The 15,838-nt window shown below is 39.2% G+C and overlaps 1 protein-coding gene across 3 annotated transcripts in view; it reads left to right on the top strand.

Annotated features, from left to right (window-relative positions):
* LOC145412592 (neuroplastin-like) overlaps positions 1-15,630 on the top strand; it is a 107,331-nt gene extending 91,701 nt beyond the window's left edge. For all 3 annotated transcript variants that reach the window (XM_080282503.1, XM_080282501.1, XM_080282502.1), the window contains one exon: positions 11,960-15,630. In XM_080282503.1, the coding sequence (XP_080138629.1) occupies positions 11,960-11,963 (4 nt within the window). In that variant the 3' untranslated portion in view covers positions 11,964-15,630. The remainder of the gene's footprint in view (positions 1-11,959) is intronic.
* Positions 15,631-15,838: the final 208 nt, after the last annotated feature.

Raw genomic sequence — 15,838 nt, 5'->3', positions numbered from 1 at the left:
TTAGCAGTGTACAGGGTACTTGCAACACGTGCGTGGCCATCGTGAAGATTAACCCTCCTCTTTTATGGCTCTGACAGTGGTGAAGGTGCACTTGATGCACGTACAGTAATCCAGTGTTGCGCTGCACTTAATCCTTTGCACTGTGAATTATAATTGTTTAACACTGCACATTCTGTTCTTAATTGTGCCACACCCATTGCGGCCCACCGGTGTTGCACTCTGCACTTAATCCTTTGCACTCTGAATTCTGATTTCTTAACACTGCACAACATTGTAAATTCCCATGTGGTCTAGTGGTGAGGTGTTGCAGTTTATTCACTGTCCACCACAAAAGCAGCCATGGCGATGAGTGTGCAGTCATGACGGTAGGTAGGTGGGAACTGGGGAGGATGCAGGGGTGCTCTAGCGGACGTCGCCAGAACTGCGCACCAAACCACAGCTGTTTGTCGCTGCGCGGCAAATTTAGAGTTGGGATGAACACATATCGGCTTTTTTTTTTTTTTTTTTTTTACCCCCCCCCCCAGATCCCAATCCCAAAATGTCCGGGATTTGGGTGTCCGGGTCTTAAAGAGATTACTGTATATCGTAAAAAGTCCGATAAAGCCTGAGGCAGTCTGGACTGCCTGACCACTTCAGTTATGTTCACCACAATAAGGTAAATAAAAAGACATGTTTATCAGTGTACAGTACAGTAATATTATACAGTATATATTATACCATTTGGTTATTAAAGTGAATGTATAATACTGTACTGTACTGGAATGGTAGTGAAAACAGTTTAAAAACCATTGGTGTGATCCAGAATAATGTCTGATATATCGGAAGAAGTCCGGAATAGCAGGGGAAAGTCTGGATGTCGCTTTTGTCTGAATTTCGCTTTTTTCGGAATGATTTGGTCCCCAAGTAGTCCATTATATTGAGGTTTTACTGTATGTGTTTATATATCTATATATATATATATATATATATATATACAGTATAAACATAAACCTATATATATATATATATATATATATATATACAGTAATCACTCTAATATCCGGACGCCCAATAACCGAACCTCCCCACTAACCGAACCTTATCGGCTTGGGATCAAACATTCCCAAAATGGTCCGAAAACCCAAAAAAATAAAAAAATAAATCGATTTTTTGCCGTCCGTAATTTGAACTGCTGCGCGCGCCGCGTGAGAGCATTGTTTTGGTTCGTCATTCCTCCGACGTCCGATAGAGCGCCGCTGCATCCTCCCCACTTCCCGCCTGTCTCTCACCGCGACTGGACCTACGCTCTTCACAATGGCTGCCCACGTGCTCACTTTTGTGGTGGTGCCGTACTTGCTGCAAGGCCTCCTGCTGCTCTCTGCCCTCCTCTTAGTGTGTGTGATGATGGCCCCACCACCTGAGAAAAGGAAGAGAGTGGTGTTGACTCTGGAAAAGAAGAGGGAGATATTGGAGAAAGTTGATGCGGGTTGGTCTTCTTCACGCATTCTCCGCGAGTTTAACCTGGCCCGGTCGACTTTGTTCGATATCAAACGTTCCCGAGACAAACTCATGCAGTACACGGCTGACTTCTCGTCGAGAAGCAAATGCAACATGGAAAGGAAGGTTATGTTTACCCCCAAGTTTGCAGAAATCGACCGATCCACGTTGATTTGGTACCGACAGCAACGTGCAGCTGGTGTGATGGTACGTGGAACGGAGCTGAAGGCTGCTGCTGAGAAGTTTGCAAGGCTTCACGACGCCCTAGACTTCAAGGCATCCGAGGGTTGGCTCTTCGCGTTCAAGTTGCGACATGGCCTTACTAACCGTAAAGCACATGGCGAAGCATTGGAAGCTAACGAGGATGGAGTTGACAAGTTTCGGCACAAGGTGAAAGGCTTGATCGACAGGGAGGGCCTCACTCTCGGTCAAGTCTATAACGCAGACGAAACTGGCCTATTCTATCACTCGGTGCCAACGAACACTCTAGCCAATGAGACGGAGAAGCGTGTACCTGGCCGCAAGCTTTCTAAGGAACGGATATCTGCTTTGTGTTGTACCAGTGCTAACGGCATGCACCGGCTTAAGCCCATTGTTGTTGGCCGTGCAAAGCAGCCTCGGTGCCTTCGTGGGGTGATGGATGTCCTTCCTGTCGTATGGTACCATTCTTTGAAAGCATGGTTCACAGCTGTGATTTTCAAAGACTGGTTTCACCGTCACTTCGTCAAGGAGGTCATCCAGTACCAGACGAAGACACTGGGAATCCCTCGCGACCAGGTAAAGGCTCTCCTTCTCCTCGACAATGCACCTGCCCACCCGTGCGACAAGGACTTGGTTGCTGAGAATGGCCGTATTAGGTGCATGTTTCTGCCACCTAATACAACTGCTCTCATTCAGCCCATGGACCAAGGAGTGATCGTGGCAACAAAGCGCCTGTACCGTCGGAAGTTCCTGGACGAGGTGATGGTTGTTCTCGAGGACGAGGACGAGCGCAGGGAAGGACGTGACACTCGAGGCAAGCGGACTTTGGAAAACCTTCGCCGCTACAACATCAAGTCTGCGCTGTACAACTGGGCTAGTGCATGGAAGGAAGTCCCTGTGAAAACTCTTGAAAATGGTTGGTCTCGTCTGCTTCTCGGAACAGATGTGGAGTACGATTTTCTAGGGTTTGACGTGGATGACTTCCATGCATGGCTACACACGCATGGCGACGATGTTGATGTGGATGATGTTCGTGAGTGGTTGGACGACGACGAGGGCAATCCAGGGTATCAGACATTGTCTGATATCGAGATCGCGTCTTCGGTTGCTGGTGTCAGTCCCGAACTTGAAGATTCCGACGACGAAGGCGATGATGATGCGGACTCCTCTCAGCAGGACACTACTCCAGCCATCCCCAAGCTGAGCGCACTCCTGGAACATCTAGAGTTCGTCCTGGACTACCTGGAACACCCGGACTGCGACAGGGAGATGGGGCCCTTGGGACTCGTGGAGGAAGTGCGTGCTTTCCGGCAGCACATCATCAATCGCCAGAATCGTCGGTACTTGCGTCAGTCAACGATTGACAGTTTTTTCAGGCCCGTGACCCCCGCTGTGCCAAGCCCTGGCTCCACTCCGTTGCCTTCCCAAGACAGGCCCTCATGCTCCGAGCCACAGCCCAGCACATCAGCTACAGTGGAGTCACCGCTTGATGTGAGTTTGCGGCTTTCCTCAGAGTCTTCTGTAGTCAGTACGCCATCACCACGACCCAGCGATGCACCCCTTGGTCGCCTGCCAGTGATACTCTCAGACTCTGACAGTGAATAAACAGCAAGAACTTCTCCACTAGACCACATGGGAATTTTGAGTGTTGTGCAGTGAAAAAAACGGTGTGTTGTGTTAAGGTTTTCGAAATGAGAGAAAAGACTCAGTGGAAACAATATTTAACGTAACTAACCTTCTTTGTTTTGGCTTTAGAAATTTTGAAAAGATTGGGAAAAGTTAATGTGCAACACTAAATTTAAATGGAACATTATTTGGACTAAAGTGAACACTGTGAAGAGAGCGGACTTCTGTGTGTTATTGACTAAGTTCAGTCCAAGACTTCAGGAAGAGTGTACTGCAAGTGCTTCAGGAAATCGTTCTTACTGTCAGAGTCCGAGAGGAGGCGGTTATTCATCGAGGTGGCCAGGTACTTGCTGTAAGTAGCCAGAATGTTTCATATTGTACTTTTTTCCATACTATACTTACCAGAATGTTTCATACTGTACTTTTTTCCATACTATACTTACCTCATGCATGTGCAGTAGGAATGTGTTTTTCAGAGTTAGGCTAGGTTAGGGTCCATAAGTACCAGAATGTTTATTAATGTATGAACATACAGTAGAACCTCTCTCATTCGGACTATATGGGGGGAAGGGTTGTCCGAATTAGCAGATTGTCCGGACCATCAGGGTAATCTCCAGTTCATACCAAAAACTGTCTACATATGGTATGTTTGTTAATTATTAACATATGTGGCATATGTCAACCCTACGTAACTCCAAAAGATGAAAGGATACTAAAATAACCAAACTAATCATGTACAATAGTTTTGTATTGCATAATTTACAGGTAAGGCCATGACAAGAAACTAGCCTACATTATAAATTGTAGTAAGTGACTAAGGCCCGTTTAGGCAAAAAAATAAATTAATTAATTAACTGTAATATTTTGAATAAAAATAAAACTTATGTAGGCAAAAAATACATTGTCGTCTTTGGCATATTGATAACACCCATATGGGCAAGAAGCTAATGTTTGATGTACAAGTAAAGCACATTTAAGTGCAAAAAATAACCTACAGTAATCACTAAACACTGCAGAATATTCAGACCCATTTTTGTTTAAGCAAACTCCTGTGGAGTTAAAAAAAAAAAATGTAGTGTGGTGAGGAACTACGGGTAGCCACAGTCGCCCTGTGCTCACAATTGTCCTCAGCAGTTTATATAAATTATGATTGTACAGTACTAGTGTTCGAAGCCAGAGTTACCATCCATCATTGCTACCTTTTGACATATCCATAGCAAGGAACTGTTAGGCAGTCATGAAAAAATAAAGCATTACGACATCCACTTGTGGTGCACTGCTGCACCGTTGTCTTGAGGAGTGTAGGGTTGCTATGACAACCACGCAAACGCCTGACTTTGTACTGTTGCTCACACGTTTCTGCAATTTGTTTTACATTCATGTTGCTAGCAAGAAATACCGCATGCCCATCAAAATACAGTATGTTAAAATCTATTGAAACCAATATTTGTCACTTCGAGTAATCATCCCTAATGAAGTCTTGTGATGAAAAATTACAAAAAACTGTGCTGTGGTAGCATCGGGTGGCTGGTGGTGTAGTGTGGAGAGACTTTGGAGCATCCATGCGTTACACAAGGCCAAACATCTGTTGACTGCACTGACCCCTCCATAATTTATAAAATGACAACAGCACTGTACTCACATAAAATCGGGCAACAGATTACAATATGCGGTACAGGACCTGCGGAGACAACAAAATGAATAGTAAAATAACAGCCCTCAGTGCGTAATCTCAACTTGTCCCTCAACGTGGGGAGTGAGGTGCAGTTGACCTTTATAATCATGATGCTATAAATAATAAGAAATAAAATAAATTACTCAGAAATAAAATGATAGAAATTAATTGATTCTGGTTACTTACTAGTTATGTGTTAAGTGGAGGGTTGAGGCTCTGTAGAAGCAGACCGTGATGAAGGACGTGGGTTGAAGAAGTTATCAATCTTCGTTTGTGTCTTCCTATTCCACTGCTCCTTAATTACTATATCTCGTAGAGTCCTCATATGCTCGTAGTAAGGTTTCATGTTGCTGTAGGGGCAGTGATCGAGGAATTTCACTAGCCAATCCATGTGTTCCCGGGCTTGTGACAATGGTAATTTTTCAGGGAGATCATCATCATCATCACTGTTATCATCAGGGCTATCAACATTATCAGCTCCTACAACACTGTCTGCAATTTCTTTATCTGTTAGGTTTTGGCATCCAGGATCATCACCATCTTCATCCAACCATTCATCCACATCCACGAGGGTTAAGGTCTCTCCAGCAGCCAACAGAGTTTTATGATAATCCTGAGGCTGGAATCCTTCGAAGTCAAATTCAACATCGTCTGAATACAGCAACTGTTTCCAAGCATTCGATAGAGTAGTGGTTTTCAATTCTCTGCAAGCCTTTGCCCAGTTAAATATCATGGACTTAAGGTTGTAATTTCTAAGATTTTCGAGTGTCCTCTTGCCCCTTGTGTCATCAAATCTGTCCTCACTCGATTCCAACACCACCATTACTTCCTCCAAAAACTTTCTTTTGTAAAGTCTCTTACAGGCCACGATGATACCTTGGTCCTTAGGTTGAATAAGAGAGGTTGTATTAGGTGGCAGAGCAAGACACCTAATTTTTCCATCTCTGCTACACAGTTTTTCAATGTTCGAGTGTGATGGGGCATTATCAAGAAGCAGTAATGCCTTAACATTTTCTGCGGGAATTTTAAGCACCTCTGTTTGATATTTTCTTACCTCAGGATCAAAATGATGGTAAAACCAGTCTGATGTTATCTCCCCAGTAAACCATGCATTTGCACTGCTGTAATAATGCACTGGGAGCTCATGCATGATATCTTTGATAGCTCGAGGTTGTTTTGATTTGCCAACAAGGACAGGCTTGAGCATGTGGCTGCCGTCGGCATTTGCGCATACGAGTGCTGATACTCTCTCCTTGCTTAATTTTCTCCCAGGGATTTTGGCTTGATTCACTGATGCCTGGGTATTTTCTGGCAAGGATCTCCAGAATATACCAGTTTCGTCTGCATTATAAACCTGACACAGACGTAAATCTGAACTATCAATGATGCCATTCAGTTTTTTTCGGAACGGTTCCACAGCTGCAGCATCAGCACTCAGGGACTCTCCACACACCTTCTTGTTCTGTATATTATGTCGTTTCCTAAATCTCCATAACCATCCACAGCTAGCTTTGAAATTGTTATGACCAAGATGTTTGGCGAGCCTTTCTGCTGCAGATTGGAGTTCAATTCCTCTCACTACCACTCCGCATGATCGCTGCTGTATGTACCATTTATAAACAGCCTCTTCTAGATTCTTGTCCAATGGCATTTTTAGAGTTTTTCTTTTTTCACCACAGTCACTGTTTGTAACATCAAATTTTAAAGCAAACTGTCTAATTTTATCTTTGTTTTTCTTGATGTCCGACACAGTTTGTCTGCCGATACCAAACTCGTTCACGAGTTTTCCTGGCGGAACACCAGCCTCTAGTTTATCCAGTATTTTCACTTTATCTGCAATACTTAGTGTTACATGCTTCCTTTTAACACCTTTATTCATTGCAGAAACTACACTTGCGTTAAGAGGCATGGTAAGGAGGATTAACTTTTGAAATACAGCGTAGAAATATAAATGGTTGGCGAACTAGTTGATGGAATGAATGCTAGCGTGTGTTTAAACAGGCGCCCATGTTGCGACCTAGCGTGGTCCGAAACTAAACGAATGACGATCACTTTCCGCGCCGATACTGAAAATGACTTTAGAATTACTTTCAACATATTTTTGGAGCTTATTATTTTTAAATTTTGTCCGAATTAACAGATATCCGGATCAAAGGGGTCCGGACCAAAGAGGTTCTACTGTACTTCTAAACCCTCATTTTATGTTTCTTTTGCATTTATTTCAGTCATTTATGTGCCTTATTGGTGTGATTTGGGTGTTAAATAGGTGCTATGCATGTCCAGAGGGAGTTGTATAGGTGTTTCTCTGAGTTAGGGTCCATAAGTACAAGTCCATAAGCTGGGGCCCAATATCCGGACAAAACCAATAACCGAACCTACCGATGGCTCTATTGATCCGGATATTGGAGGGGTTACTGTATATATATATATATATATATATATATATATACACACACACACACACACACACACACACAGTGTATATATGCAGTGCTCCCCAAACATTGTACATGGTTATTTTCTGAGGGCCTGGCATATCCATAAAAACTGCATTGTTTAGTACAATAATCTAAGAAAAGAGGAGTTGGGTTCCAAGGCCTTTCAAAGCATGCTGTTAATTTCATGAAAATAACTTTTTGGGGTCATTTTCATAGAAAAATAGAATATACTGTACATAATTTTTTGAATGTGTATATTAAGCATTGATGTAAAAGTTGGACATAAACTAGACATAAGTTTATATAATAATATGACACATGAAACTGCATATCATTATGAAAGTAATTTTCATTGCCAAGAAGTTAAGTAAAACAGTGTGCAGCAGTGTTGGAGTCAACCTGCTAATGCCAACTTTTTTGGTGTGATAAGTAGTTGAGAGAGAGAGAGGAGAGCTATAAGTATAGAGGAAGAGAAAGGTGAAAAGATTGGTAAGAGAGTGGATGAGGAATTTGGAAAGAATTTGAGTGTAAAGTGGAGGGAATGTAAAAAAATGTTCTGGAAAGAGGTAAAGAGAGTTAGACAGGGTGTCACAGAAGTTAGTCAGGGAGTGAAAGATAAAATTGGTAGTATTACTGGTTGAGATGAGAGAAAAAGTGAGCAGATGGAGAGAACACTTTAAGGAATTGTTGAACATAGAGAATGAAAGTAATGCGAGTATAAGTGGCTGGGGAATGGCTGGGAGATGAAGGGATGTGAGAAGAGAGGAAGAAATCAGTAGGATGGAAGTTGTGGAAGCAATGAAAAAAGTCAAAATGGGGAAAGCCCCAGGAATTGATGGAGTGTGTGGTGAAATGCTGAAGTAGGGGGGAGAGAGAGTAGTAGAATGGATGTGGAAGATGTGCAGATTGGCCTTGGTTGAAGGTAGTGTCCTGGAGGTCTGGAAGTCAAGTACAGTATAATTATTCTCCTGTACAAAGGAAAAGGGGAAAAAGAAATGTGTGGTAATCATAGGGGCATTTGTCTTCTTAATGTAATAGGAGAAGTGTATGGTAGGATACATATTGACAGAGTTAAGGAAATAACAGAGGAATTAGTTGGAGAAGAACAGGGGGTTTTGGGAAGGGAAGAGTTTGTGTAGATCAGATATTCATTCTTAGGTCTTCAGTCGAAAAGTTTCTGGAGAAGGGAAAGAAGTACGTGGCCTGCATGGATTTGGAGAAAGCGGATGACAGGGTGGATAGACAAGGATTGTGGAAAGTATTAAGAAGACATGGAGTAGATGGGACGTTATTGAATGCCATGAAGAGTATGTATGGTGGTGCTAAGGCTGCAGTGTGTGTGGATAATGAACCGAGTGAATTTTTCTATTCGGTGGTTGGATTGAAACGGATGTGTCATTTCTCCATGGTTGTTCAGTCATTATATGGATGGGATTATAAAAGAGATGCAAGGTAGGACAGTGGATATTGGAGCAGCTGTAATGAGAGAGGGCAGTGTTTGGAAACTTCTTGTACTGTTGTTTGCAGACGATTCTATGTTAAGTGAAGTTGAAGGGGAGCTGCATGGCTTGGGGGATGGGTTTGGGAGTGTGTGTAAGAAACAGAATCTAAAGGTGAAGTTATGGTCTACAAGAGAAGTGAAGTAAGTGAATTTACAGCGAGGTTGGATGAGGAGGAAATGGAAAATGTGGGTGCATTTAAGTATAATACTTGAGTAGTGTGATGAGTAAAGATGGAAGTTTAGAGGGTGAAGTGCTTGAAATGTTGCTGGTGCCTTGAAAGCAGTGACAAGAAACAAGGAAGTGAGCATGGAAGTGAAAAAGTTACTGCATGACAGTAATGTGATACCAACTCTAATGGATGGAAGTGAAGCTTGGACCTTGTTGGAAGGACACAAGTCAAGAGTGAGAGCAGTGGAAATAAGTTATATGAGAGGAGCATGTAGAGTCATGTGGAGAGACAGACTGACAAATGAGGAAGTGAAGGAGCATTGTGATGTGGGTGTGGATGTGCAAGAAAGCATTAGGAGAAACACATTGAGGTGGTTTGACTAGATGGAGAGCGAGAGAATGACGAGGAGGGTGTATGTGAGTGAGGTGGAGGGGGGGAGAGGAAGGGTGAGGCCAAGAATGAGATGGAGGGATGGAGTGGAGAGATATATGAGAGGGGGGGATGTGGGCTGGGAGCAGGGCAGTGAACTGGCTGGGGACAGGGCAACATGGAGACTATATGATTGTGGCCACCTCTGATGGGATTTGATAGATAAAGTTTGGAGCAGTTGCTATGGTCACACACTAATGGCAGTGCTGTTGTGCTGTTCACTGACCCTCCCACAGTTTATAAAGTATGATTCTATTCATGCTTGTATACATCACAGTATGTTAAGCAGTATTAAACTTCCAAACTAATTCATTCATCTTAACTGATATAATAAAATAAGTGAATAACAAAACGTTGTTTTGGTATAGCCTAGTCCAAGTTCCCTGTCAATTCTGAAATAAAGTGACTAGTGCACATAATAAGTAGATACTGAAATTAACCCACCCCGTACCGACTTATTTATTACAAAACCCACCCCCAAAACCTGACAGATTTTCAATTTTTATTTTATTTATTTATTTATTTAGTAGTATTATTATTATTATTATTTTTTTTTTGTGCCCAAACCTCTACTTTTGGTGAGAAACAATGGAATATCGCCAAGAAAGTGCTCCCCTCAGCTTATAAGTGGTCGGGACAGGTGAGCCTCCGCACACGTGGTCTCATACGCTGTTGAGGCACAGTGCAGGTGCCACATTTTCTGTGGTAGGGATAACTATTTGAAACCATCCAGAATACATAAATATACATTTATTTGGTAAAAATTTACATGTAGTACAAGAATATACTGGTTTTCAAAAAAATATATAGGCCATATAAGCATAGGCCTTTGGTTCTTTCTTCCACACAAAAAAAAATTCATTATCGGAACACCTGAATATCGCCAATTTCTTGCACAGTTGACTCACTGAGACTATTGTTTCAACTTACATGCTATTTCTCAACTTACATTATATTTTTCTACAATCATTATACCATTTTCAGCCTTCTATAACAGTTATCACATATTGACAGGCCTTACTATTATAGTGAGCATAATATTATTGCATATTGACATGCCTTACCATTATAGTGAGTGTGATATTCTCGCAAGCACACAGTGGCAGCAGGTAGAGGAAGGTGTCACGCGTATATGCACCAAAAATCACGCACAAATTATGAAAAATGTGCAAATGACGGATCTTGCAATTGCAAACCATATATATACATCATGGGGACTGAGTGTGAAAAGAAGTTGTGATGTGCATCATACGTCGTGGGTACAGGGTGGGTTAAGATGAGCAATACTCCTACCGCCGGCTTCTCTTTTCTTCGTGATCCTTTTCCATGTACAGTATTTCCTTTAGGAACAGTAGTTATCTTTCTCTCTCTCTCTCTCTCTTTTTTTTTTTTTTTTCCTAAGGCTTCCTGCATGCTTTTAATATTTTCATTTTGTGTACGTCAGTTGTATCCATTAATTATGTACAGTATAGGCCTACTTAGGATCTACATTGTTCGTGGGAGAGCACTGGAAATTTTATATACAGTATATATATATATATATATATATATATATATCCCAATGCCCTAATCCCGCAAAGGGTTTTATGGAAAGAGAAAAATAGGATGGCTTTCATAATATAATTGCTTCCTTTACTGAAATTTACTCTTAATTGTGATCCATAATTAGGATCAGTATTTATGCAACTGAAAATGCTGTAGATGCTTATTTCAACATAATATTTATTATCTATGGTACTGGTTAGAGATTGCTGCCTGACCTCAAGGTTTTAGTCTTTCTGTATGCCAAGTTTATCAAGGTATTATTGTTGTTGTTAATCAGTATTGTTATTATTATTATCATTATTATTATTATTTCACTATGGATTAGTAGCCATCACATGAAAAGTTTACATCATTTACTACACATTGTAGTCCCACTGACATTTTCATTACAGAACTCTTGGTTTTCATTTTAGTTTCTTAAGGTTGCAAAATGTTTGCACCACTTTGTTCACTTTATTTTTTTTTTATTTTTTTTTTTTAGAGACTGCAGTTCTAATACACTTTATGTGAATATTTTGACACTTCTGTGTAGCATTTAATATCCACTAAATAATTCTGTTGATAACTAATTTCTTATCTTCATATAGATCCACGTAATGAACTGTCTGTCTTTAATTTGCCTTGACAGTTTTAAAACCTAATTATTGTGCCTTTTTGTGTATCATTAAGTTTCATTGATGTTTAATATCTTACTTTTTTATGAATATTTCATTCTCACATTTCCAGATAATATGCCTGTTATTTGAAATTCCAAACTTTAGTAGACACCTTTTAATTCCCTTTACATAGATCTGTGCTACTGATTTTACTGTTTTTATGTTCATGAAGCATGCATATAATCTTTAAAAGATAATCTAAGCCCACCTGGATGGTCTTACACTCTTATTAAAACCCGCAGATAATGACAGATTGAGGGAAGTGTGCGTTTCTGCCTGAGTACCCCTGCTGGCCTGTTCCCCATAGCAGACACACTTTAAACTAAGGTGGAGTCTGTTTGTGCATGTCCTTCGCTAATGACACACCTGTAAACAAACTGGCCAAGTATAATTCAAGTGCTGTTAAAATGTGATGTAACTTACCCAGTAATAAATTGGAATGCTTATAAACTTTTAAGTTTTATGTGGTGAAAGAACATTGACACTGAAAACTTTTATAATTCTATAAAAGTGGCTAGTATGAAAATGCATCAGTGAAAAGTCGAATGAAATTTTGTCTGGTTAATCATCATGCCAGGTTTTTGGGGGGTCTGCCCAATTTTTGGGGGGTCTGCCATTCTGTCAACATTAATAGATAACCAGTATACTTGTGGATGGTAATAGGTACTGTATATTCTTTATATTGAGGTAAGATTTGACAGTGTAGTAACTTTAATGCATAGATGATTCTGAAAGATCAGTAAATGTGGTATAGTACAATTCAAACTGATAACAGCTTTTACATAGAAGAAAAAAACTGCACTGTGTTGTAGACTTGAGAAAGTACCATGACAGTGTATGACATTGAAACAGTTGTGTATTTTCTCAGTGGTTTGGGATAATTCAGGAAGATTCCATTCACCTCTGTGCTTTAAAATTATTCCTCAAGTCTTTGTAGGATGTCCTGGTCCGTGGATAATGAGACTGTAAGTTCTTGCTAAGTACTGTAGTTTCTTTTGCAAAAATTATGCTGAAATCATACAATGGTAATAGAGAAGAAAATAGATATGAGAAAATAACCTACCTGTACTTACAGTAGAGTAGTAAGTCAAATTTATGAATGAACATAAAAACAAATGCATTGAAAATTTTATCTGAAAGGAGTAGAACTTGCCTAAGTAGAGTCCAGTATAATCTTTATCAGTATTGGGAGGGGCAAATGATTTATATAGTTTGTTACAGACAAATGGTTGGAGTCATTATAGCCATGAAAATTCAGTGAATTAGCAATGTTCCTTGATTCGTTTAGTTCAAAGATGCCAGAGCACTGAGAAATGTACCGGGTATCTTGTTTTTTCATGCCAGGCTCATCTCAGTGTGAACCTGGTGGATTCCAGGCTGAAGATGCCCTTCTTCTGCAGTCCACCTCCCTTCTTTCATGAAATAGGGAGGGAGTTGAGAGATGTGTGTATAATCAGTCAAATGGAACTATTAAGATAATGAGACTTATCATTTTGTAGACCAGGTAGTCAGTGGTAAAAATCATTGATAGCTGTATAGCAAAAGATTAGGTTAAATTACTTTAATATGAAGTTAATCAGTGGATAAAGAACAGTTACATTGAGCATTAACTTTTGAAATGTTTCACATTAGTTGTACAATGCATATGCATATGACAGATTTACAAGCACACATTGTAGCTGTGCAGCTGTATTGGTATTGCATCATAACTTCCTAAACTGCCTCACAAAATATTTAATGAAAGGCTTCAAACATTTTAAGTGCTATGCAGTATGTTATTAAACTCCTAGTAGACACTTGACACAGGTAAGAACACTTATATAACAGTACGTTACAGTAGTGTACTTAAATTGCAGTATGAAATTACCACAAGTGATGAAAATATATGTTGCCATGGTGACCATACATTAACAGCCTGAAAAGAGATGGACTTATATTAACTTTTAAAGAAAGTCAAGTCTTAAAAAGAGTAAACTGCAGTATTTATGTATTGTTTTTCACAGTGCATAATGCTGATGGTTGAATGGAGATTACATGTATATGAGAGACTGGTAAGGATCTACATTTAAAATGTTTTTCAGTAATTTAAAATACACTACTACTATTTGATGATGATACAGAAAACTTGTTACTGTCACAGGTACATAAGTTAAAAATTTGTATTTTGTTTGTATGAGTTATTCATGATTTATTACTGTTTTGCACTCTGTATGGGAGTGGAGAATGCGAGCATACTCTGTACTAACTTTGTAGTTCAGTCTTCTTTAATCAGTTTTCTCCATATGGTTTTTTCTTGACCTGACTATTATAAAACTGTTGTGCTGTACATTTGTTTATTGCCTTCATAGATAATGATGATGGCAGCTGTGGATTATAAATGTGTACATAGTTTTGTTAGGCTTACTGTTAATGTTCTCCAGTGTTATGCTGTAAAGTTTCTTGGGTGGTATAATTATATGTCAAGGTTGGTGGTATTGTATTACTAGGAGTAAGTTGTTTGTTTATCTTGTTAAATTTTAAAGGCTTTTACAGTGAAGTGAACAGTTTGTAGTCTACACACTAGTTAAATGCAGATGTTATAGTGTTGTAAGGAAGTTCTTGGTATTTATAAGAAATCATTTCATGCTACTCCAGCAGAGAATACAATTTATTATGGTTCATAGTAAGTAGACCTTCCTTGCACCAAATGACAATGTTAAGATTAAGAACATTTGTTATTGCCATTACAGTTATAATGTATATATCATCTGATTTAAACAAAATGTTATTTACTATTTATATTTTGTGGAATTATTTCTTATTGTTTATAGTACAATATTCTGTTCTGCTAACAGTAAAATTTTATCTTACTCATGAATGCATGGTAATACTTAACAAAGTATCAGCAGCACGCACTTGAAGACATAAAATACTCTTATTATGATCTGATTATAACTACAGTTGAAATCAGTACTATATTTGGTTAAGAATTTTATCAGATACTTTATAGAATTAGGTATTGAGCAAACTCTTATTCATTTTGTATTCAGTTAAGTAGGATTGAATGTCATCCAGTGGATGGCATATACACTTGCATTTTTATATAAATGCTATAAATACAAAGTATACATAGCCAAATTACACATCCTTTTCAGGATGGTAATTACTTTTCTTTTCATAATTGTAATGTTATTGATATTTGTTAAATTTATCTTATTTATAAGGAATAATCATGTATATGCAACAGTTGGAAGACCCAAATAATTCATTTATCAAACATTCGATAAACATAAAGTATACATTATATTTTCTTTTGCAGTACTTATACAGTACCGTACTTATTATACTACTTTTTCTTTGGTGATCACAAGTTGAGAATGAAATATTTTTATTTCAGTACAGTATTTCCAATAAATTATGTATTACAATACCACAGTTATTTTTGCTGTGCCTACCTACTTATGTCATGACTCATTGTGGATATGTTGAACCCCTCCAGATCGCAATAGATTCGTCATTCATCCAACCCCGCATTGCATGCAAAGATGTAATAGAGTTCAGTCCTGGTGTCCTAGATGTGAATACTGTATTTGCATTTCAGGTGAGAGGAATGTTTTAGTTTTAATATCAGTAGCTAGGTCAAGGGTATTGAAATTCATAAAGTATATCACACAACTATCCTTTAAAGGTTCATTTTAGATATACGGAACATGACTTATAGATTCGAAGTACAATAGATGAAATAATAGTATTGTTTCTGGTCTTGACCTTTATGAATTAGCTCCTTCTGTCAGCTCTCTCAGCACAAAGTAGGCTTAGTTGTATCTGGATGCATTTCCGATCATACCCTTGTATATGAAGTACAGCACAGTAGTTAGGAGGGAGCCAAGTAAATTGGAATACTTTCTTTAACACTCTCCCAACCACGGGGATAATTATATTGTACAACCGCTTTCGGGAGCAACCATTCCCACAGACTTTTCAGAATTAGCATACATTTTTCATGATCATTATTTGGTGTTTAACCCCAACACACCAAAGGTTTTCCGATGTTGCATGCTCCTTCCTATGGGGGATATCCATGACGGAAAAAAATACCCTTACTTCAAACCCTAATATCTTCCAAACTATAACAGCTAGAG

Source organism: Coenobita brevimanus, chromosome 93 (assembly GCF_032717465.1).
Source record: "Coenobita brevimanus isolate Jiangsu-jjx chromosome 93, ASM3271746v2, whole genome shotgun sequence".
In the NCBI taxonomy this organism is placed as follows: domain Eukaryota; kingdom Metazoa; phylum Arthropoda; class Malacostraca; order Decapoda; family Coenobitidae; genus Coenobita; species Coenobita brevimanus.
Note: the sequence above shows the minus strand (reverse complement) of the source record. Positions and strands in the feature narration are given on the sequence as shown.